Genomic DNA, 24,462 nt, shown 5'->3' on the forward strand with positions numbered 1-24,462 from the left:
CTCTTATTAAAAATAAATAAATAAATAAATGTTTTAAAATTTGTTAAAAATACAAAAATATTTTTGTTTATTTTATTTTATTTTTGAAAACTCCAAAAAGATTTCTATTTTATTTTATTTTCATTTTTACTTTCAAGATTTATTTTTATTTCAAATTTTTTTTAAAAAAAAATCCAAAAAATATTTTTCTTTTCTTTTATTTTATTTTATTTCCTTTTATCTTATTTCCAAAAAAATCCAAAAATATTTTGTTTAACTTTAATTTTTAATTTTTCTTAATTTTTAATTTTTAATTCCGAAAAAAAAAAATGGTTTTTCAACGTAGCATTCCGTCTTGCTAGAAACGTTAAACTTAGCACCACATGACACATTGTGTCTTTTATCTCTTGTATCATACATGTTCTTGTTCATTCTTATTTCTTTATTTTTCTTGCATTTTGTTTCATTGTATATATTTTCATAAATAAATAAATAAATAAAAATTGCATTCTTTATTTCATTGCATTTTCATTTATTGCATTTTTATTTCTTTGCATTTTATTGTGTGTGTATACATACTTATTATGTCATAAAAAAAATGAAAAACAAAAAGTAAGAAAATTTTGTATATACTTGCATTGTACATATTGTTTTTCATTTCTTACATTATACATATTCTTTCATTACATTTTGCCTTCTTTATTTTTGTTTTTGCATTTTGTTCATGCATTTTATTCTTTATTTTTCTTGCATTTTATATATACTTGCTTTCATTAAATGAAAAATATAAAAACTTTTCACCATTGTGCCCTTATGTGTAGTCATGCACACTTTATGCTTTAGCTAGGGTTTGATCTCATATCTCTCTTTCATCTTATGCCATATTGCCTTAGAATGCATAATTTGATTATTCTTATCCCATTTGATATTTGATGAGAGTTTGCTAGTGTGGTTAATCAAGTAGGTTGCTAATTCCAAGTTTGGGGGAGACGTATTTCGAATTGGATCATTGCCGAGCTTCATGTCTTTGCCACCACGGTATACTCTTTCCATCTTTTCCATTGTTCTCATTGCACATTGAGGACAATGTGTGGTTTAAGTTTGGGGGTAAGGTGTCTTGTTGCATTCTACTTAAAGTTGAACTTTAATTCATGACTGAGATTTGAGATCGATGTTTGCAATGATTTTGATCTTTTGAGGACTATATTGCTTAAAATTTAAAAATTGCTTGACTTAAGAGTCTAATACTCCTTGTATGCCTTGTGGATGTTATTTATGAGTAAATTTTTTGAAAGATTGATATCTTGCTTGCATTTGTGGTCCACATCATCTTGATTTTGTGATTGTTTTGAGATTCATTCTAGAATTCTACACTAGCACAGGCGCACACTAGCATTCATTTGTGAAGTACATGCTTTATTGATTATTGAATTAGTTATATCCCAATTGGGCTAGTAGTGTATTGAAAGCTTTCATTCTTGATAAAGGTGGATAACAACCCCTTTTCACTAAGTAGCCGGGATTCTAGCCTCATCAAGCACTGAACTTCTTGCACCGAAAGGTGTAGGGCCCAAACTCTAGGTTAATAATTGAACTTGCTATACAAAAAAAAAAAAAAAAGTGAGGACTTCTCCCAAATGGTGAAAAGTGGGAAATGATTAGATGGAGGTTGTTTTGATTTGTAATCTAGTTGATTTGAGCTTGTAAGTCCGTAGGGGTGTTTGAACGCCTAATGCCCTAAAGCCGTCTGGTTTGGGAGTCACTAACCTAACGCTCGATCGCATGAATCACTAGAAAGCTTAAGAGATCAACACATTGCACCATGCTTCCATCTTTGATTCTAAAAAAAAAAAAAAAAAAAAAAAAAAAAAAAAAAAAAAAAAAAAAATCGAGTGAAAAGAATAAGCGCACCTAGATCAATAAGCTTTAATAAAATGTCCACTTTTTGTCTTGATGATCGGTACTAAATTTGTGTGCTAGTTTGAGGGTAAGGATGTGATTAATTCTTTAGTTGGTTAAGATAGCAACATATTTGAGGCCGGTCCACTCAAAAGGATTCTAGAGTTGTTTTGATTTGCATGATCATTTACTTGATGTGTGGAGGACCATATTTGCTTGCTTGATATTGAGATTTTGGGAGATTGCTTGGAAAGGGTTGAAAAATTGCATACTTGAGGTAGTTTTCTCCCAATACTTGTTTGCAATATTGGTGCCTCTTTTGAAAGAATGAGCCTAATATTTGTGGGTATCATTTCTGGAAACCCTCACGAGACTTCACTCGTCCACTAGGGGTAACCTAGGGGTTTAAAAGGCTTGTTGCATGTGCTAAGTGCAATCGTGTTCCCTACGAAAGTGGCATTATCCATTTATTACTTTCTAGTTATAGTTGTTTAGTTGTTCATTTCATTTCTTTACTTCGTAGTTCATTGCTAGGGACTAGCAATATTTAAGTTTGGGGGTGTGATGAGCGCTGAAAAGTACACTTTTAAACCCCTTAAGCTTGAGTATTCTATGACCTTTATCTATCTTATTTTCCCGTTTTAGTACTTATTTGTATTTTTGTCTATTTCAGGTCAATAATGTTAAAATGGGCTTAAAATGGTTTCTTAAGGCCTTTTTGGAGTCAAACTAAGTCTTAGTGATGATCCGGAGCAAAAAGAGGCTGATTTGGAGCAAAAAGAGATTGATGCTGAAAATATGCCAAGTTGGATCCATCCAACTCTCAAGTTGGATCCATCCAACTTTCTGAGATCGATCGCAGAAAAAGTGAGATCGATCGAACTTTTCTGAGATCGATCAAAGTTGGATCGATCGAAAATCAAAGTTGGATCAATCGAACATTTATTGGCAGCGAGCTATCTTATTCCCGTGCGCGCCCAAAAGTCCACCTACCACATAGTATGGGATTAGATATTTTTGGAGCTATATTCCTGACTTAGTGACTAAGAAAAGGACCTACTATATAAAGGGAAGTGACCCATTTTGTAAAGGAGTTTTTTATCTTTTTATTTTTTACATTGTATTTTTTATTTCTCTCTCTAGCAAAGTTAGAGATTAGAGTTAGAAGAAAAGAGGGAAGTGGAGGCATATCTTAAGATCCATCTCTAGACCACTCACTCTATCCATCTCTAGAGCTTCAAAGAAGAAGAAGAAGAAGAGGAAGAAGAAGATGGAGCCATATTTGGAGCTTGATTCCATAACCACATCCACCTCCTCCATGATTGACTAGATCTATACTTAGGGCTTGGATGAGCCCTAAGTCTTGTGTAATCTAAACCCTTGTATTTCTATTTTTGGGGATTTATATATATATTGTTCTGATTAGTGCTCTAGCCTTGTGATTGTTGATTTAATTCTTCATTATGATTCTCTATTTTAATTACATGTTGTCTTATGTGTGATTATTTGGGGAATTGATCTCTACACTAGATTCTCTATGTTGGTTGCATGTCTATGTGTGATTAATTAAGGATTTAATGATGGCTAAGCATGGGTTTTCATTGAATGGGTTTGTCAATTAATTTAATGGTTTATACTTATGTATAATGGGTTGTTGTACAATTTAATTCATGCATGTAGGTAGGTAAACAATCTATGCTTGCTTAGATATTCCATGGCTTATTATTGCAAATTCATTGATTCTTTAGATTGATGTGTGCTACAATTGTTACTAGTTAGATGGGTCATGCTTAAAATTGATGGGTTGTGCTACACTTAGTTTAGGTAGACAATTCATTCTTAAATTAGATGGTCCATGCTTAATATTGTAATTGCTAGTCGTATTTTGTTTACAACAACATATTCCCCATTAATTGAAAGCAAGTGGTTAATTACACGAGCTTAGTGGTGATTCCAACACCCTAAGTCCTCTCTTCATATTTCTTAAATCCCTATCTCTAATTAGTTTTATTTCACTTTCATTTTAATTAATTGTTTTCTAGTTTAATCAACCAATCTCTCTCTTTGCAATCATTTGGTACATTAGAGTTGAAGTTAAATTCCAACATGTATAATCCCTTGGGACGATCCCTACTCACTCTTGCTACATTAGTAGTAGTGTTGGTAGTGGTTTTTATAAATTTAAATTTGACCTAAAAGACTTCTTGAACCACACATTCACTACATTATTTTGGCGTATGTTAAGCGGCCTCGTCAACAATCTCTAGATCTATAGCATCAACACACATAGACTTGCATCAATAACACAAAAACTAGAGATAAACACATGAACATCTATTCTAGCATACATAGACATATGGATAGAATGAAATGATCAATTGAAAGTATTAAACCACACAAATCATTGAATAAACAAGATTCATATATAAAATAAATGTCAAGACAAGATTACAACACAAATCCCCTTAAAATACAAAGCATTAGAGTCTAGAAGGCATGCTTAGGGCTAACTCTAGCCCCAAGAAGATGTTTAGCCACTTATTGAAGTAGTCATCCAACCCTCAAGGGCTATCTTCATGGTAGAAAATGACCTTCTTCTTGATGGAAACACTAGAAGAATGGAAGAACTTCCAAAGATGTGTAAAAGCTCTCTCTAGTCTCTAGCCTCTCCTCTCTCTTTTTTTCTCTCTAAGAATGAGATATGATATGATCTTCTATGAGTTATGATGATCTATGATGATATATATGTAAAAGAGGCTCAAAATCCTTATATAGGAGGCTCAAGTGTGACACCCAATGGTCTGGATTCGTGCACTATGGTCCTTGAATTGATTGCACCATGAGCCAACTTTTAATGAGCTGAAACTTATTTTTTTCGGACTTGAGGAGGTTTGATCGATTGAACTGACTTGAGATCGATTGAACATTGCTGAGATCCATTAAATACTGCAGAGATCGATCATCCGTGGCAGCACCTTTTTGAATAAAGACAAATCTCTAAGATATTTTAGGAAAGAGACAAAAGTGGTAGGTGGGGTGGTAGGTGAGGATAAGATCAAATGTTTTCGATCGATCAAAAAAAGGTTGGATTGATCGAAGATTATGAGATCTTTTGGAGAAGGACAAAGGCTTAGATCCACCTTGAAGTGTCTAGATCGATGTTGTTTCGATCGATCGAAGTGATGTTGAGATCGATCGAACTTGTTGATTTTCCACACTTTACTTCATTCTGCTTCCACTTTGCTCTTTTCTTCTATTTAACTTGAGATTGCTTCTTTCAGGCTCTTATTTGGCTGAATTAATTTATTTTGGGGATAAGCGCCTAAAAAAGGTAATAACACGAAATTAGTTTAAAATGGGAAAGTAAGATAGATAAAAGTCCTAGAATACCTAAGCTTAAGGGGTTTAAATGCGCACTTTTCCGTGCTCATCACTTTGCAACTCCCCGTCTAACAGTAACTTGACCTCAGGCTTATGCTTGATATTTGTATAAGAGTAGCAGGTAGATTAGACAACACTCCTAGAATGCTCTAACCCTTTCATAGTGTGATCACTTTTACTTCTGTTCTTCAACTGTCATAACTTGATATAGAAGACAATCTGCTTTGGTTTGATCGATGTAGATGCAACTATATGATCTCAATTAGGATTTGAACATCACAACTCTAACCGTACTAGGTGAATATGTGTGTGTTCTAAGAGGACAACAGTAAAATCAACGTTGATTTTCTAAGGGAAATAAACTTCCTAAGGCTTTGTATGATATATGAATAATGATGTAAAAGTCGTGCATAAACCTATGTGTATGACATGGTTTATATAGAGGTTTGCAAAGTTCTATTCCTTTTGAAAATAAAGGAAATTTCGTGCATAGGACTTGGAAAAAAAATTGAATAAAAAAGGATTTAAACAGAACAAGGAAACTGAAAAACCTTTTACAAACAGGACTTTTGGAATCGATTCCCAATCTTGGTACCGGTTCCTAAAGGACAGTAAAGAGTTCTTCAAATTACAGCTTCTTGAACTGGTTACCAAATGCAGGTACCGGTTCCCACTTGACATAATCCAACTTGAACTTTGATTTTTTGTATTTTTAGATAATTGTGTCCTAAGTGAGAAACGATGTCTTAATGTGTTATTCTTTCCTTTTCGATGATCAACAATACTTTCCTCTTCTGAATAACCTCTGAATTCCGTAGTCGATGTCGAGTCTAATATGGTAACTGAAATTATAACACGACTAGGGTTCATTTTGTTACAGAAATTTGCCAATTATAAAAATATATCTCACATTTTACGTTATCCCGAACGTAAATGATCCACTATGTATGAAGCAAAGTACATCGAATATTGAGGCTCACACCTTTTCACTCTACTAAGACCCAACTGAACATTGAGGCTCACACCTTTTCACACCAAACATTGAGGCTCACACTTTTTCACTCTACCAAGACACCCAACTGAACATGTGAAGTTAGTGAGTTTTTGGATTAATGCAACATTTATAGCACCAAACTTGAGAACAAGTATAAGTCTCAGAGAGAAATTCGGTGAAATACTGATAAAGATTTCGGAGACAAGCTGGGATTCTAACAAAGATTCGATGAAGTTTCCAGCCGACGATGGCATATTCTGGTGAGGTTCCGATAAAGTTTCCATCTACGAACCGGGATTCTGGTGAGACTCTGGTGAAGGTTCTAACCTTTCATTCCGCATTCAATCAGTTATTCTAGCAATCGAAATTGAAATTCTTGCCAACTTTTTGGTAATAAATTATGAAATTCTAAACATTCCACAAGGGTACATTCAATATCTATATATATTAATATATGCGTTTAAATATAATTTCTTAAATTATATTTTATTTTAGACGAATGATTGGACGGAGATGGATACATAGGTTAATAGAGGGTACCTCTATGGACATACAAATTATTAAATATGGCTTAGTTGAATCCCGGAGATAGTGCTGCCAATTGAAATTCCGATTGCACTTAGGATAAGCATCAACTATCTTCAAGAAAGGATTATGCGTCTCTAAGCCTTTGATTTGAAATTATGTTTCATTTCTTAATTATGTTATATCATAGTATTATTATTTATCATATATTATATTTATGTGATTATTTTCTCTTAACATCGAATATATTATCATTTTGTGTTCCGGTTCCAACACTTTACAGGAGGGATAACTGTTGGTAAAATATATGCTTCATGTGACATTTAAGATATAACAAACCTTATACTAATACGTCATGAGATAATTAACAATATGCTAAGAAATCATTAATTGAACATGCAACTCTATATTTAATTAAATATGCAAGATAAATTAATAAAATAATAATAATAAATAAAGAACCTGGACCGAGGCTAGTATTGGATACTATGTCCTTAAGACAGATTCGCCCCGCTATGGTGCTAACGGACGCAGTGGCGTTTATCTCCGAAGATACAACGGTCTACATCCACCAGTAGTAGTACTACAAACTCGTGGATACGGCAAACCTCCTTCGTGTAATACCCTCTCTAACTCAAAAATGCATCTATACTATATATAAATACTGAATTAGATGCAATTTGAACCAAATGGTTCGGACCAATCTTAATATGGCTCGATGAAATTGGATTAGAGTCTAAGTGGTTCAGACCACTTAACCTACGGTTTGAACCCACTTGGATTAGGTTCAAGTCTAGAGAGGGAGAAAGAAGAAAATGAAAATGAACCACTTGCAAATGATCCAAAGGGGGGTATTTATAGAAACAGAAATGCCTTTTCGGATTGGGTGTATCTCTTCATTATTGGACACAACCATTGCAATAGGTTGCAATGGTTCCCATGGTGTCTGTTCAACACTAGACACATCTATTCCAATAGGTTGCAATGGTTCACATGGTGTCTGTTCACCAATAGACACATCCATTCCAATAGGTTGCAATGTGCCTTTTCGAGTGGGTGCAACCATGGGTTATGATGGTTCGAAAAAAGGTGTAACCCTTTGAAAAAAAAAACTAAAAAGTGGTTTTTTAATTTAAAAGGTATAACCCTTTAGAAAAACTAAAATATGGTTTTTTTAATTTAAAAGGTGTAACCTTTTAGAAAAACTAAAATATGGTTTTTTAATTTAAAAGGTGTAACCTTTTAGAAAAACTAAAAAGTTGTTTTTTAATTCAAAAAACCAATCACCCAAAAAACCCACCCATTTGTGAAACCCATTTAAATAAGCCCAGCCCAAAATTAGGCCCAATCCAAAATTCCAAAAAAAAATAATCTGGACTTTACAATTAGGCCCAAGCCCAAGCCCAAGCCCAAGCCCAAATCATAAACTCAGCTTATTTAAATTTTAATTTGTTTCAACATTTTTTCCATGTGGGACAAACACTTCCCACATTTTGCATACCCATTTAGGCTTATCAAAACACCATACTTTGGAGCTAATTTCTCATTCACCCAGAAATGGATTTAAGAAAGTAAATATACCACGTTCATCTCCTTGCGAAGAGAAACACGTTCATCTAGAGATCCGCAAAAAATTCTTAGCGAAATCTATTCCAAATCTCATCCAAAGTTTATGTTTTTAATGCCCCCGTTTCCAACAATAACATCAACATGCATGTTAATGCATGACCCTAGTTGCTGAAAGAACCATTAGCATAAAATCTCCTGGACTTGATGGTTTTAACTCATTTTTCTTCAAAAAAACATGGCATATTGTGGGTGAAGAAATGATGGTTTAACTCCTTTTTCTTCCAAGTATAGTTGGTACAAGTTTGTGCTTTATGTACTTAGTACTTGAAAGGCATGATTAGTACTGTTATTCATGTGTACGGGTACCATAAAGAATTTCAATCATTTTGTGAAAATTTGACAAAGTTTGTATGTCAAGCATTTCTATAAGAATTGTATTTTTCTGTGTGCTCATACATGTATACAGGATAAAAATAGGACGGAGTACGTGGAAGTCCTTCAATTTAAAGAATTATTCTTGAATTTTAGTCAGGATCCGCTGGTGTGTGCCGTATACATGTCGAGAATATTTTTTATTAAATTTGGATGTTAAGAATCGATGTTGTTATTTTATAAGTGGTATTTATTGCTACATAGTTCAAATTTAAATTATCTTACTTCCTTGTGCATGGATATAATAAATATGCTTGAAATGCCCTTAAAATTCAAATAATGTACTTAAATATTCTATCTTATTGCATGTATATATGAATTTAGAGCATTTTTCTTACTGGGCGGTCGTGCTCACCCCAATATGTTGCAGGTCCCAAGAAATAGATAATGAAGAATTCACGGAACTCACCAAAGGTGTTCTTGTTTCACAAGCAGTCTTACCATTCAGATTTGTCTTTAATTTTATATTTATTATTTATGAGAAAGTTTATTGTTAGAGGATAAAAATAATGTCAGTTATTTATTTGTTTTAATTTTTAAATGTTGTAATATTGCCAAGATGGTTTACCTTTAATTTCATCATAGTAAGTTCATGTGTATTTTTTTGCGATTATTTTATTTTATTTTCTTTTATAACGTCCCAACATTCAGTGTATGACAATTCCAATTTTCAATTCATTATATCCAAAATAATTAATTCTTGATACATAATTCAACAGACAGCTTAATTATGTTATTAAATACACTTATGTTCGAAAATCAAAATATAAGAGGAAACACACTGTATTCAATGCATTTTATTATAGATTTAAGCACATAGAATTCCATAATTTATTGGAGTTAACTGCAACAGGAGGATCTCCATTTGGGTTTAATTCTTCTGTTTTTTACCTCCAACTTTTTGATTTGGTTTCTTAACTGCGACAGGAGCACCTGCTTTTTTAGCTGCAACAGGAACTGGAAAACTTCCACGGGGGTTTAATGGATCTTGTTTTTTAGCTCCAACAGAAGGAACCGCTTTTTTACCTCCAACACGAGGAACTGCTTTTTTAACTTTACCCACAGGGCCTTGTTTTACCGCCTTGCCTGAATTAGGAGCAGTTTTGTGTGCATACCCATGAAGAAATAAGAGAGACAGAACAAAGACAAGAATGGTGACTCTAAACAAGACCGCCATAAAGATTAATCTTTTATTGGAGGCTTGATTAATCTTTTATTGTAGGCTCTTGTCAAAACCACACTGTTTTTTTCTCCTCCCTCTTTATCTCTATTTATACTTCCAATAAGGTGATCTGGCAACAATGCCTAAATAAAGAAAATGCTCCTAAATTAATGTATGTTCGCCAATATATAATATTGTTAATGACACAAGTATGGTTGAAGTTGCTACATATGTTAAAGTCATTTGTCTAATAACATTTGCTGTATTATGGTTAGATAATTATATAACCATATTATGTAATTGGATTTGAATTCTTTCTCAGCTTTCCCAATTTAATTTATAATAGGTGACGGATTATTATGGTAATGGAAAATAATTTATAAATAAATAAAAAAAAATCAAAAAAGAAAACAGAATGTTATATTCCCTGAATTACAATCCAAAGGCCAAAAGATTGCTTTGGAATGAGGTGCTTGAACCAGACCAGTTTATACCACTGTGAGACTTATGTGGTGAATTGTTGAAATTATCTATCTAGATATAGATCAGGTCACCTTCTTGTTTAATTGCCAACCATCTCCATAGAATTTTTTTACATTAACAGTGCAGAATTAACTGAGTCTCAAACCCAGACAAGATAATAATTATAATGACAATAATAATATTAATAATAATAGTATGAATTCCAATGAAAGAGGAATTCAAATTACCAAAACTGACTAAGGCTCTTGAACCGGTACAGATATGGCTAACGGTTCAACAAGGGCAGTATGAATTCCGATGCAATTTGGCTACCGGTTCAGCCTTTGACTACCGGTTCCAAGACTCCAGTGATGAATTCCTTTTTAACAGCATTTGGCTATAGGGACCATGAAGACCCTACTAGTTCCCAATGAACAGAAGTGAATCTGTTGTTCCTTCAACCTTCTAAAACTTCCCAAGTGTTCTCACTCATGTACTCGTAAACCATGAACACTTAAACTTCTTTAAAACAACATTCGATCTTCAATCTTGAAATTTTGAATTGAAAAATTAATTACAACTCGGTCGGACTTGTTTTACTTATACTGATTTGTAATCGATTTCCACCAAAACTTGGCATCCTTTGAAAACTTGTAAGTGGCTAGGATGATTTTCAATTGATCATCCGTCACATGCATAGAAGTCAATTGAGTTTCAAGTTGATCCATATAGTCATCCGCTTCCATTGGATCCGCACCACCACCCTCAAACATCACTACAACAACTGAGAAAACCCTTTAATAATCTTGAGACGTTTCTGTGCTGGTGTCTCCTCTACCTGAACTACCGGTTGTGGTACCGGCTGTGGTATAGGCTGCGGATGTGTAGCAATTGTAGCCCTCAAGACTCTCTGTAACAAACGGTTCAATGCAAGTTCCACCGAACTTTTACCCTCTTCAATGGGTGCTTCCACATTATCCCTTCTTGTAGGAACAACTCTTGAGGCAATCAAATCCCTAAGAAGTGTGTCCTCATCAACTGGCTCCGCCGGATTGGAGCTAGAGCTCTCGCCAACATCACCCCTTGTTGGCCTAGGGCCAACTTCCCTTGGTTCTTCACGCCGTGACATCGTTCTATAAAATAAAGAAAATGGTTCAATAACGATAACACTAAGGTCCAACCGTGAACAACTTAACATAAAATGATACTATACTAACACTTAGCATGCAATACTATGCAATGAACACAATAATATAAGCATATAAGCACATAAGCACGTAAATAAGTAAATAGTTAAGCATGCTTTTTCACATAGCAAAACACTTTGGCAAATAAGGAAATAACAATGCCAATGGCTTCCTATACAACCCTAGGTGGGCCTCTACCCATCAATGAGGAAACAATCATCCTCTTCAGAAGGATATTGAGTTGCATGGAAAATGTGGAGTTTGACTTGCATATTTCCAAAGGCGATATCCATCACCCTGGTTCGGCAATTTATCAAAGCATTAGCTGTAGCTAAGAAAGGCCTACTGAGGATCACGGGAATATGTTTCTTTGGATCATGGACCGGTTCCGTATTAAGAACCACAAAGTCTACCGGGAAGTAGAATTTGTCTACTTTGATTATGACATCTTCAAGAATGCCTCGTGGGTGCTTGATCGATCTGTCGGTAAGCTGCAAGACCATGAAGGTTGGCTTTAAATCTCCCAACCCAAGTTGTAAGTAAACTGAATACGGAATCAAGTTCACACTAGCTCCTAAGTTAAAGAGGGCCCTTTCTATCTTGTTGTCACCAATGACACACGAGATTGTTGGGGTGCCCGGATCCTTATACTTTGGAGGAGCGCTGTGCTAAATGATTGCACTCACATTTTCAGTTAGTCTTACCTTCTTTGGTAAATGATTCTTAGAAGTGCATTTTTTAGTACACAAATCCTTGAGAAATTTTGCATAGAGAGGGATTTGCTTGATAGTATCTAAGAGAGGAAGGTTGATTTTACTTACTTGAAGACTTCCCACATGTCTTGAATTTTACAATTTTTGTTCCCAAAATGTGTCGACTCTTGGAGACGTTGAGAAAACGGAGCCTTAGGTTCATAAGAGGTCAGATTTTCAGGAGTGAAATTTGGATTTTTGGGAGGAAGGATTTTGTCATCTTTTCCTCCATCAACCTTGTTGTCCACAACTCGACCACTCCGAAGGGTGGTAATTGCTTGGACATGTTCATGACTCGGCCCACTCGGAGGAGGGGTGTCATCAATCACATGGATCCTTCAAGGATTCTTAAATGGTTGAGCGAGAAGCTTTCCCTTATCTCTTTGAAGAAGTTGGTTCATTAAAGTAGCTATTTGTCCTACTTGATTCTCAAGTTTAGCTATTGACTGAGTATGAGAATGAACCATTTGGAGAGTGGGCTGCAATGATGTCAAGAGTTGCTTGTTGGATTCCAACATTTACTTGTTTAGAGATTCATCATTTGCTTGTTTGCAGTAAGAATTTCATCAATTGGAAACACAGAAGATGGAATAGAAATATTTGGATTGTAGGGTGGACGATAACTTGAAGAGGCCTGAAATTGCTTATTTTGAAATTGAGAAGAGGGCTGATTTTGATGCCCTTGATTTTGAAATGTCAAATTTTGTGGGGTGGGTTACCTCCACGAAAAATTCGGACGATCTCTCCATCCCGGATTGTAGGTATTGGAATAAGGATTATTTCCGGGCCTGGAAAACATAGCATTTGTTTGCTCTTAATTGCTACTAGGAAATTGTTCCGGTGTGGGGCAATCTTCCGAGAGATGGAAAGGGCTAGTGCATGATGCACACACCGCACTGGCTGAATTTTGAGACAATGAAGGAGAGAGATGTGGTGCCATTAATTGACATAATTTATGAGCTATGGCATCCACCTAAGAAGATTCTTCCCTCATTGTCTTTGGTTGACATAGATTGGTGTTCTTTGCATTAGTTAAGGTTGGAGCCCTACGAGAATTATGTTGCAATGAGTTTTCACTCAAATTCTCAAGTAAGGTCCAAGCTTCATCCGTATTTTTAGATATGAACAGCCCTCTACATGATGAGTCAACCATGAATCGATGTGGGTCGGTTAACTCAGCATAGAAAGCTTGCACCAATTGCCATTTTGGAATTAGATGGTGCGGATATTTCCTAAGGAGGTCTTGTAGCCTTTCCCAAGTCTCATGGAGTTGTTCCCCATCGCTTTGTGAAAAGCTAAGAATAGAATGCCTCATTTGGTTGGTTTTACTCACAGGATAGTATTTTTTAAAAAAATTTTGTTACAATTAAGCCTATGTAGTGATAGAATCTGCAGCAAGGGAGTTCAACCAATATTTTGCCCTATATTTTAAGGCGAATGGGAAGAGATGCAAATGGAGAGTATTTTTAGGGAAGCCCCTCAGCTTGATGGTAGAACATATTTCAAGTAATACATCAAGATGCTTATAGGGGTCCTCATGTTCCAAGCCATGAAAGAAAGGAAGCATTTGAATTATACTATATTTGATCTCATATTGGGCTGCATCGATATTTGGCATCACTATGTAAGAAGGAGAGGTATAAGTTGTAGGGATGAAATGGTCCCTAAGAGTTATAGGTACAACATTTGGAATTTCAGCCCTATTATTATTAATTTCCTCATTCCCGACATTTTCTTCATTACCGGCCATTGTATTAAATTCAAGTTCAATTCCTCTTATGTTTGCAGATTCCCTAAGGTTTCTTTTAAGAGTCCTTTCAAGCGAATTTATGTCATGGGCGATTCAAGAGTTGGTAAAGATAATGACCTACAGTCAAACATCAACAACACACTTCACAACCAACACAACAATTCATCACCATAACCTCCACAAACGATGTTCCCTTTCTCCTCAATTATTAACAAGACAAGAAATAAATGGCCACGACAAGGACCGATGCTTTGTAAAACAATAAACAGAAATAGCCTCGACAAGGGCTCCACAATTAAATATCTCTAATTCAACCGCATGCAAGATATTCACAATTTTGAAACTAGAACTTCGAAAACTTACCTGAAGTCCTCTAGACATATGATATTTTCAGTTTTCCCACGGCAAGGCTTGAGTACCTAGAATCTCACTAGAATACTTAAAACACAACAATAGTCAAAACCGAACAAAAAAATATTCACAAGAAACAATATTAACAATCAAACCAAAGTTAATCCTTCAACCTCGGTTACAAAACCATTTGCATTCCCCAGCAACGGCGCCAAAAATTGATACGGTCAATTAATCTCAATTATAAATCAACCATTTTGCAATAACACAAATCATTGTAAAATAAGGCTATTGTTCGGGTAAGTCGAACCATAGGGATTGCTAGTTTATGGCAACCAAGGTTTTTAAAAATCACTTTTAGCTTGATGAAAGAGATATAGAGTTTTGTTTGATTTGTCACTTAGAACTAGGGATTAAAGAGTGCATAAAACAATAATTGCAAGGAAATTAAGAGGAAAGAAATCTAGGTAGAGAGGACTAGGGAAGTGAATCCACTAGCTACCCTATAAACATGCTAGAAAATGATTTACATGGGAGAACAACATACATAAGTGGCCATGATATGTAGCTACACATGGTTGCTACATTATCTTCAAGAAATTCATGAAATCAATGGCAAGAATAACCTATCAAAGTTGTAAATGCTTGAACTACCTAAACTAGGGTGTAGCCTTAGACATGCTTACTAAGCTAGAAATTATCAAGCCCTCAATTAAATGATAAGAGCACATGAAGTTAAAAACCAAGTATAGTCCATCAAAGGAAGGCCCTAAGCTATGGACTATCAAATTTCTTAAACAATATGCCATTAAACCATTCCACAATCTCATTTCCATTGTCACTATGAAAATGCAAGCCATATGATCATGAGAGAAAACAATCTAAGACAAGATAATAAACTCAAAATGATCATTTATAAACATTAATATCTATTACAACATGTGTATAGCTCTAGATTATGGATAGACCAAATCTATACATCATTCCCCCAAAATAAACCAAAACTAAGGCATGTTTACAAGAGAGGGCTTCATCACCTCCCTAAAAAGGGAGTTAGTTACCCGTATGAGCAATGGAGGAAGGAGAAAAGATGAAGAAGCCTTCCATTTTCGCACCTAGAGGACCCAAGACACACAAACCCTCAAGCTCCTAATATTTCTCTCTCCAAAACCTTACAAAATGTGAGAGCCCTTTTTACCTTGTCTTAACTATATCAACCTTATCCTTCCATCCACCCCAAATACGTGGTCTAAAAGCCCTAGACAAAGTGTAGAGCAATCCCCTAATTAAGGGGATAACATTTGGTGAAGAGGAGGGAGCCTATGCTTGCTTGTCTGCAGAATGGCGGGCGCCCGTAGGCGCAGGGCGGGAGCCCACATCTTCAGGATGGTACTGGCCATTTGGGCAGGCGCCTGTGAGTTCATGGCGGGCGCCCGCAGCTTCACAATCTTGCTTCAATATGGTTGGACTGCTTTTGGCTCTGTCCGTTGACGTGGTCATCCTCCTAGGCACGATGTAGCGAAACTCATGAGTTCAATGGATCACTGGCCTGGCCAAAATGAAGGTCCCTGGCAATGGCATACTTTGATCTTCAAAAACTTATCAAAGCGTCACTTTTAACTTTCTTTGGGGAACCAACCTAAAAATAGACAAAAGCATGCAAATAAAGCTAATATATACAGTATAATCAATTAATGGACTTAACTAATGCAAATAAGGGTGCTTGAATATGTAATATTCGGTGCTTATCACCAGGGAACATCATTAGGTCTAGTTATACATCCTAGGCGATATACGCACCCTAACCATGATCCTGAGACTTAAACTCATATCACGGCACCATAATGATATATATAAAAAATCCGTTCAAGGTATGTCATTCAAATATCTATTGACCTGACACATTTATAAGTAGGACTTAACTTTTGTAGTTAATCCATCTTATTTCAAAATAGGTAGGACTTAGTGTTTTGAACTAATCCGTCCCCAAAATAGGTAAGTCTTAGTGTTTTGAACTAAGCCATCCCTAATATGCCACCGTCCCATACCGGTGCATATACATATATATAAGTAGGACTTAACTTTTATAGTTAATCCAACTTATTTCAGAATAGGTAGGACTTAGTGTTTTAAACTAATCCGTCCCTAGTATGCCACCGTCCCATACCGGTGCATATAATTCACAAATCAAATGATTGATGCAGTAAATGTTAAATTTAATCATCAACCATACACCAGAATAAGCATAAGTAAAGTCTAATATCTATATAACCATACTATGCATCAACTATAAGATTTAAACATCAAGTTCCAGTCCTTTAAATTGCTAGAGTAAGACTAAGCATTTTAAATTCTCTAAACAGTCCAATAATTGATGAAATAGTAATCAATAGAGCATCAATTAAAATCCAGGGAATGATATAATATAAATCAGATAACCAATTGAGCATATTATATTCAATTATACTTAAGTATAATCATACATAACCAATTAACTTGCTAGAACAACAAGAAGTAAATAAATAGTCCACATCCACTAACAGCATGCAAATAGTTAATTAAATTTCATGATATCCAGTAATATTAGCATATTACCATATACTAACTGTTTTAGGGTTTTAACAAGTTAATTTAAAACATTTAAAACCTCTCGTTAATTTTCAGAATTCACAATTAAGCCCCTGGAAATCAAAAAAAATCAAAAGTACACCCCGTAGGGGTGTTCCAGCAAGGGAGCAGGCTCTCACACACCTAAAGCCGACTCTCCCTCATGGAGAGCCAGCTCTCTCACCTAGGCATTAGGGAGTCGGCTCTCTCCCTGAGAGTCGTGCTACGCTCCTCCTGTGCATCTTTTTCGCCTCCGGCGAAGTTCAGAGCCCTTTATACTGATTTAATTAAGATTTTTAGGGTTCAATCTAAGTCCCAAAGATTCTAGAAACTCATCGAATCCCAGTACGAATTATTAACAAAATTTAAAACATAATCGGAACAGCTTATGAAACAAAACGATTTCAGTTAAACAAAACATATAATAATTTATAGTCTATTCTAACATGCATAAAATATCCGTTTTAAAGTTTAATTTAATTCCTGGAGACTATATAGCATGCACAGAACACAGGTTTAAGGGAACGAGTTAGAATAGGAACTTGCCTTCGGTTTCAGTTTTGAAACCTTAAACCACCGTCTTTGAGTTTTTCGACGATTTCTAATTGTTTTCACCGACCTCTATTGCTCTTGGTTTGCCCATGAGCAAGCGTCAATTATCCCTCCTTGGTTCAGCCTTTGTCCCTAACCAAACCCTAACCTTTCTTTCTCTGTTCTCCTCTTAAAACTCTCTCTCTGTTCGTGAAACTGAATAGAGTTTTCTTAACCCTAGGCAGACATACATTATAATATTTATAGGCTTCAATCAAAGACCTAATTCTAATTAGAGACAAAAACCAAACTAAATACTAGTCGGCTGATTTCATAAATGAATAAAATCCTAATTTAACATTATTAAAAATTTAAAATTAAATTAATCCCCTAACTTAACTAAACAATTTATGGAAAACAAATAAGTAAATTAAATTATCCACATAAGCACACATTAAAGAAAACACGTGATTAAATTAAATCATTAAACAATTATAACAAATAATGTAATTAAACAAAAACAATCAATTAAACAAATAACTCAATTAGATAAAAACAACAATTAAACATTTAGGCAAACAATAAAACATTTAGGCAAATAATCAAATAAAAATGAAACAAAACAATAATTAAAATGCCAAGACTATCCTTTTAAAATTAGGGGTATTACAACAACAGAATTAATAATTGAATATAAAACTTTGCCATTAGCATCACTACGCTCAATTTCAATTGCAGTAAAAGAAAAAGTATCTTTTAATTCTTTCACTATTTTACCATCTACAGTTATATCTACTGTAGGAGGTGTATAACCAGATTCAACCGTTGCCCAAGTTTTACCACCAGAATTTTGCAAATAAACTCTCATATTTGATTTCCAAAAATTGTAATTATCTCCTTCAAATAAAGGACCACGTTGATTAGAACCACCTTCTTTCAACACATAAGACATGATTTCGAAAACAATTTTTGAAAAACACAACAAAACTAACTTTCCAACAAGGATCAACTCAACGTATAGAGATTGGCTCTGATACCAAACAGTGAGTTATACGCAGCGGAATGTATTACAGAAAGTTATAGGTTTTGAAAAATAGATCTGTATCGTTACCAACTTTACTTATTTTAGCAGTTAAACAATTAATCGCATGCAGTAAAATAAAGCAAAGTATAAAGTTAGAGATGACACCAGGATTTTAGTGAGAAAACCCCAGTTGATAAAATACCTCAATTGTTATGGGAAAAACCTCATGGACTTGTGCAGTTCAAAGTAAACCAATCCACTATACTTGAAACAAAGTATACCGAACTTTGACAATGTCTCACACCCTATCGTTCTACACCACACCAACCACTGACGATCTTCTGGCTTTGCGACTCCCCATCCAACAGCAACTTGATCTCAGGCTTACACTTGATATTTGTAGAAGAGTAGTAAGTAGATCAGACAACACTTCGCAAATGCTCCAACCCTTTTAAAGTGTGACTGCGTTTACTTCTGTTCTTCAATTGTCTAAATGATGTAAAAAAAGATCTGCTTCGTCTGATCGATGTTAATACAACTATATGATCACGATCATGATTCGAACACCACAACTCTAAACTATGTGTTTATGTGTATGTGTTCTAGAAAGCTATCAGAAAAATTAACTCTAATTTTCTGCAAAAATAATCTTCCTAAGGCTTTGAATAAAATCTGAATAATAATGTAAAAGTAGTGAATAAACCGATGTATATGACATGGTTTATATAGAGTTTAGAATGACTTAATCCCTCTAAAAATAAGGTTAAATCGTGCATAGGATTTGGTACAATTCTAAACCAACTGGGAAACAATTCAGAATAAGGAAACTGAAGTTGTATTGTCACTACAAGAAAAATGGCTTTTTACCACGGTGGAAAAGGCTTTTTACCACGGTTTTGAACCGTGGTAAAAACAGCCGTGGTAGAAAGTCGAGACATTCTACCACGGTTTCTAACCGTGGAAGAAATAAGACTTTCTACCATGGTGCAAAACCGTGGTAGAAAGTCCTTTTTCAATTGTGAAGTCGTTATTTCTACCACGGTGCAAAACCGTGGTAGAAAGTCTTCTTTCTACCACGGTGCAAAACCGTAGTTGAAAAAGGACTTTCTACCACGGTTCAGAACCGTGGTAGAAAGTGGTATATAATTTTTTTTTTTTTAAATAAAAAATAAAAAATAAAATTACCGCAGCCCCCATGAGGCTTTTTTTTTCCCTACTACCAGCCTTGCAAAAACTCCATAAGCAAACACTAAATAAATAAAAAATAGCGTCATAACCAAAATAACTTACAACTAACCAACAACATCATATATATATATAACAAATTCCAAATTATTATTTTATATAAAAATTAACCAAATACAAATTTCTTGCTTCTTATACCATATACCAAAATAAAATAAAAATTCTTATATCTTCTTGCTCTGTTTCAGTCTCTCTCTTACATTACATATATGCAACTTCTTCATAAGCCATACAAAAAATATAACGCAACAAAAAAAGTAACGGCAACTGCAATCCTAACTTTGACCTATGATGAGCGCTGAAAAGTGCGTATTTAAACCCCGTAAACTTAGGCATTCTAGTACCTTTATCTATCTTACTTTACTGTTTTAAATTGATTTCGTATTACTTCCATTTTCACGCACTTATCCAGAGAAATAAGCTAACTCAGCCAAATAAGAGCTTAATTGAAGCAATTCTGGGATTAAACAAAGAAAGGAGCAAAGTGGAGAAAGAATGAAGCAAATGAAGCCAAAGGTGAGAAGCAGCAAAGTTCGATCGATCCAACTCAAGGTTCAATCGATCGAACACTGATCAATCTCAGCACTCCAAGATAGATCCAAACCTTGACCCAAAAGCAAAAAATCCAAAGTTCAATCGATCCAATACCACCCTTTGATCGATCGAATACTTTTGTCTTTATCAAAATGATTGATCATATCCACAGTTGTACCACCCACTAACCACTTTTGTCCTTTTCCCAAAAATATCTCTCAAAATATCTCAGATTTGTCTTTTCCCAAAAAGCTCAACCAGTTGGATCGATCCAGCCTCAGTTCGATGGATCTCAATCAGTTCGATCGATCCAAGTCCAAGGTTCGATCAATCGAACTTCCTCCAGTGCGAAAAAGTTAAAAAGCCAGCTTGTTCAATCCGTCCTCTATCCAATCATTAGAGAATATTCTTTGCACGACCCTAGCTCATTTGGGGTGTTACTTGACCTACCTATAAAAGGAATATGATGCACTTTTTGAGAAAGACTCTTAGCATTTGGTAGATACAATTTTAGAGGCTATTCTTAGTGTAGAAGAAAAGAGGAGGAGGCTAGAGACACCATTGGAGTTCTTCATCAACAAGGAACAGATTTCTTCCACTGAGTTAGCCCTTGAGGGTTGGAGCAACATCACCATGAGTGGCTAGACATCCTCTTGGGGCTAGAGTTAGCCTCAAGCATGCTTTCTATATCTTAATCTTATGTATTATTGAGGGATTAATGTTGTAATTAATGTTTTGACACTTTGATATATATAAATCTTGATTGTTCAATGATTTATGTGGTTAAATGCTTTCAAGTGATCATTTTATTCTATCCATATGTCTATGTATGCTAGAATAGATGTTCATGTGCTTGTCTCTAGATTTTGTGTTATTGATGCATGTCTATGTGTATTGATGTTATAGATTTAGAGATTGTCAAAACATAGTGCTTAATGGAATGCTCTTGTGATTTTCTTGATGGTTCATACTTATTCCTTGATGGATTGTGCCTCTCCCCTAGTCTATTTTTATGCTAGTAGTGTAGATGTAGTGTAGTTGTAGTGTAGTGCTAAATGGGATAACAATCCATGCTTGTTGTTTGATGATCCAAGCTATTGAATGCAAGTAGCATATGGCTCTAACCTTGTGTTGTATTTGGATTGTGACCTTAATGAAAGGATTAATGACTTGTTTTAATCTATTGTGCCTTTCACATGTTGTTTAGACAAGATATGCTTCATTGCTTAGATATATTGTGCCTTTCACATGATGTTTAGACAATACATGCTTAACTAGTCATCCTTTTTTGTTGAATCAACCAAACACACACACACCAATATTGCAACACACCATTTGCCCTCATTAATCACTTGTCAACAGTATAGAAATGCATTGCTTGGTGGTGATCTCTAAACCCCAAGACTCTTCTCTCTCTTATTTACTCTTAATTGCATTCTTTTGTCATCACTTAGTTCAATTTAGTTGCTCTCTAATCAACCAACCAACCAATTGTTTGATCACTCGACCTACTAGCCCTAATAGCAATTCCACGACCTTGTCCGACCCTCCAATCCCTTGGGACGATCCCTACTCACCCTAACTATATTTTTAATGAAGGTAGTAGTGCTTTTATAAATGTAAAACTTGGCCCTCGCCTTAATGCACACTCTCTTAAGCTTATGGTAGGACGACACATAGACCAACAAGTTTTTGGTGCTGTTGCCAAGGATTAGGCAACATCGGAATTGTGGAATCAATTAGGATTAATACTCTTTTGATCGTGTCTTTACTTTATTTTTATTCTTCTTTTTGGTTACTTATTGTGTTGTTCTTACTTGACTAGGTGTATTGTTGGAGAGGAAGCAAGCAAAGGAGCATTCAATCTAAGCAAGCACAAAAAAAAAAAAAAAAAAAAAAAAAAAAAAAGAGGAGCTAAAAATTCTAAAAATTTGATAAGCTAAGCTTTGAATTTGGAGTTGAAGTACTAAAGGATCTTTGTGAGACTTTCTTTACTCAATCCCTTAGTTAAATCGTTGGCCCGCGTGGAGGCTTGTTTTTAATTGTTCTTTGCATCATTGTTGTTAAAGCATGGGAGTATGAATCAAGTGTTTGTGGAAGAAGTCTAATTGCATTGTTGTGAAGGCATAGTGTTTGTCATTCTTTGTGCTTGTTGTGTTTTGCATTATGCATGCATGGACGTCATTCATTGAGACCAACTCTTGTTCCTTTTGATTTACATCTTGAATCCGTAATTAGAAATCATAGGGGAAGAAGAAGTTCAAATAGAACCAATCTATCAATGGATGACCATAATAATGATCATGTTGAGGACCTTGGTCACATACACCAACAAGGTATCCTTCATCCTAATGTACACAATGAGAATATATAAGTACCATTAGGCATACCTAGGCCATACATTCACCAACCACCACAACAACAAGGCCAAGTTCCATATGGAATACCAAGGCCAATGTATGCTCCATAACCTCCCATCATCAATTAAGGAATTCAAAACCTAGGCGTTCATGTTGCACCTCAAGTAACTAATCCACCTCTTGCTTTAAAAAACCATTATGTGCCTAATGAGTATAATGCACCTACATGCATCCAATTGCCTCCATTTAGAGCACATCATTATAAAATTAAGCCACAAACCATTCAAATGCTTCCTAACTATCATGGACTTCCAAGTGAAAAACCTTACAAGCATTTGGATGAGTTTCTTGAAGTATGTTCCACCGTAAAATATACGGACATGCCGGAAGAGGTTTTAAGACTTAAACTTTTTCCATTCACCTTAAAAGATAAGGCAAAGTATTGGTTTAACAATCTTAGGCCTTTTTCAATCACTTCTTGGGCAGAAATGCAACAAGAGTTCTTAAAGAAATACTATCCGGTTTCAAAGACCAATGCCATGAGAACTTCAATTCGAGAATTTTCACATGGGGATGGAAAAACGTTTCATGAGGCATGGGAACGCTTCAATGAATTGCTTAGGAAGTGTCCACATCATGACATGCCCAAATGGCAATTAGTTTAATATTTCTTTGAGAGCTTATCGGACAACTATAAGGGTATGGTTGACGCTTCCATCGGTGGCTCATATATTAATAGGCATGAGGATGACGTGTGGCGTCTTTATGAGAGCATGAGTGAAAATTCTTTGCATAGAACATTATCATCCAAGAATGGTATAAATTCACAAGGTAGGAAGAGTGTTGGCTTACACCAAGTTGACCATTCAAATGAAATAGCCACCGAAATGAAGTCTTTATCTCAAAGGTTTGATCAATTTTTGATTAACCAAAACTCGGCGAACCAAGTATCTTCCTTCCCTAACCATTCTCATCGTGCATCAAATGAAACATGTATGACTTGTTCTAGTGTTCTTCATTCTACTTCTCATTGTCCTCATAAACAAGTGCAAAATGAACCTAATGAACAAGTCAATGCAGCTTTTGTGAACCAATGGAACAATCCTTATGGTATTCACTATAATCCAAGTTGGAGGAATCATCCGAATTTCTCTTGGAAAAACCAAGGAAAGGGCTCAAACCCTTCCCAAGGCGGTTTTCAAGGGAAGTACATTCCACCTTCACTTCAAAACCAAGGATCCCAAGGTTATAAACCTAATCAATCACAGGGAATCAATTTACTAATTCTCATTTTCCCAACCAATCTTATTCCCAAGGAAATACTAGAAGTCCCGCCTTTGAAGAAAAAGTTTTAAATGCTTTGGGCACTTTAGAGGCTAACACTCAATTGCTTCATTCTCACTCTCAATCTATTGCGAAACTAGAAACCCAAGTAGGGCAAATAGTAAGCACTCTTAATGCAAGAGAGAAGGGAAAGATGCCTATTAATGCCCCACTTAAGCAACAATGTTTTGTGGAAACCCATTTTTCATCGAAAGGCCACACCATTGAACATGTTAATGCGGTGACTACCTTGTAGAGTGGTAGGATTGTGGACAATCAAGTTGAAAGGTCCAATGAAGAGAGTGAACCGCTGCAGCCTCAAGTTGTCACCCGTCCCATTTCACATCCCATTCCTCCTTCATTACATATACATGATCTTGTGAATGAGAAAGTCT

General features: G+C 35.3%; 1 protein-coding gene and 1 pseudogene across 4 annotated transcripts in view; both read right to left on the minus strand.

Moving 5' to 3' along the window:
• Positions 1 to 9,627: 9,627 nt before the first annotated feature.
• Positions 9,628 to 24,462, minus strand: part of LOC132279611 (uncharacterized) — a 31,053-nt gene continuing 16,218 nt past the window's right edge. Inside the window, exons 7-8 of one of the 4 annotated variants that reach the window (XR_009471361.1) lie at positions 14,456 to 16,082; positions 11,422 to 11,536 (exon numbers count right to left, since the gene is read on the minus strand). Coding sequence is in view for 2 of the 4 variants with exons in the window: in XM_059781630.1 (XP_059637613.1) it covers positions 11,179 to 11,536 (358 nt within the window). In the remaining 2 variants the exon portion in view is untranslated. Of the gene's footprint in view, positions 11,537 to 14,455; positions 16,083 to 24,462 lie in introns of all 4 variants that reach the window. The other 3 variants (XM_059781630.1, XM_059781629.1, XR_009471362.1) reach the window with 3 other exon arrangements.
• LOC132280470 (small nucleolar RNA R71) lies at positions 23,289 to 23,387 on the minus strand (annotated as a pseudogene).

This window comes from Cornus florida, unplaced genomic scaffold (genome assembly GCF_030987335.1).
Source record: "Cornus florida cultivar Cherokee Brave unplaced genomic scaffold, ASM3098733v1 CherokeeBrave_3.0.0_Hap2_Chr10, whole genome shotgun sequence".
Classification (NCBI taxonomy): domain Eukaryota; kingdom Viridiplantae; phylum Streptophyta; class Magnoliopsida; order Cornales; family Cornaceae; genus Cornus; species Cornus florida.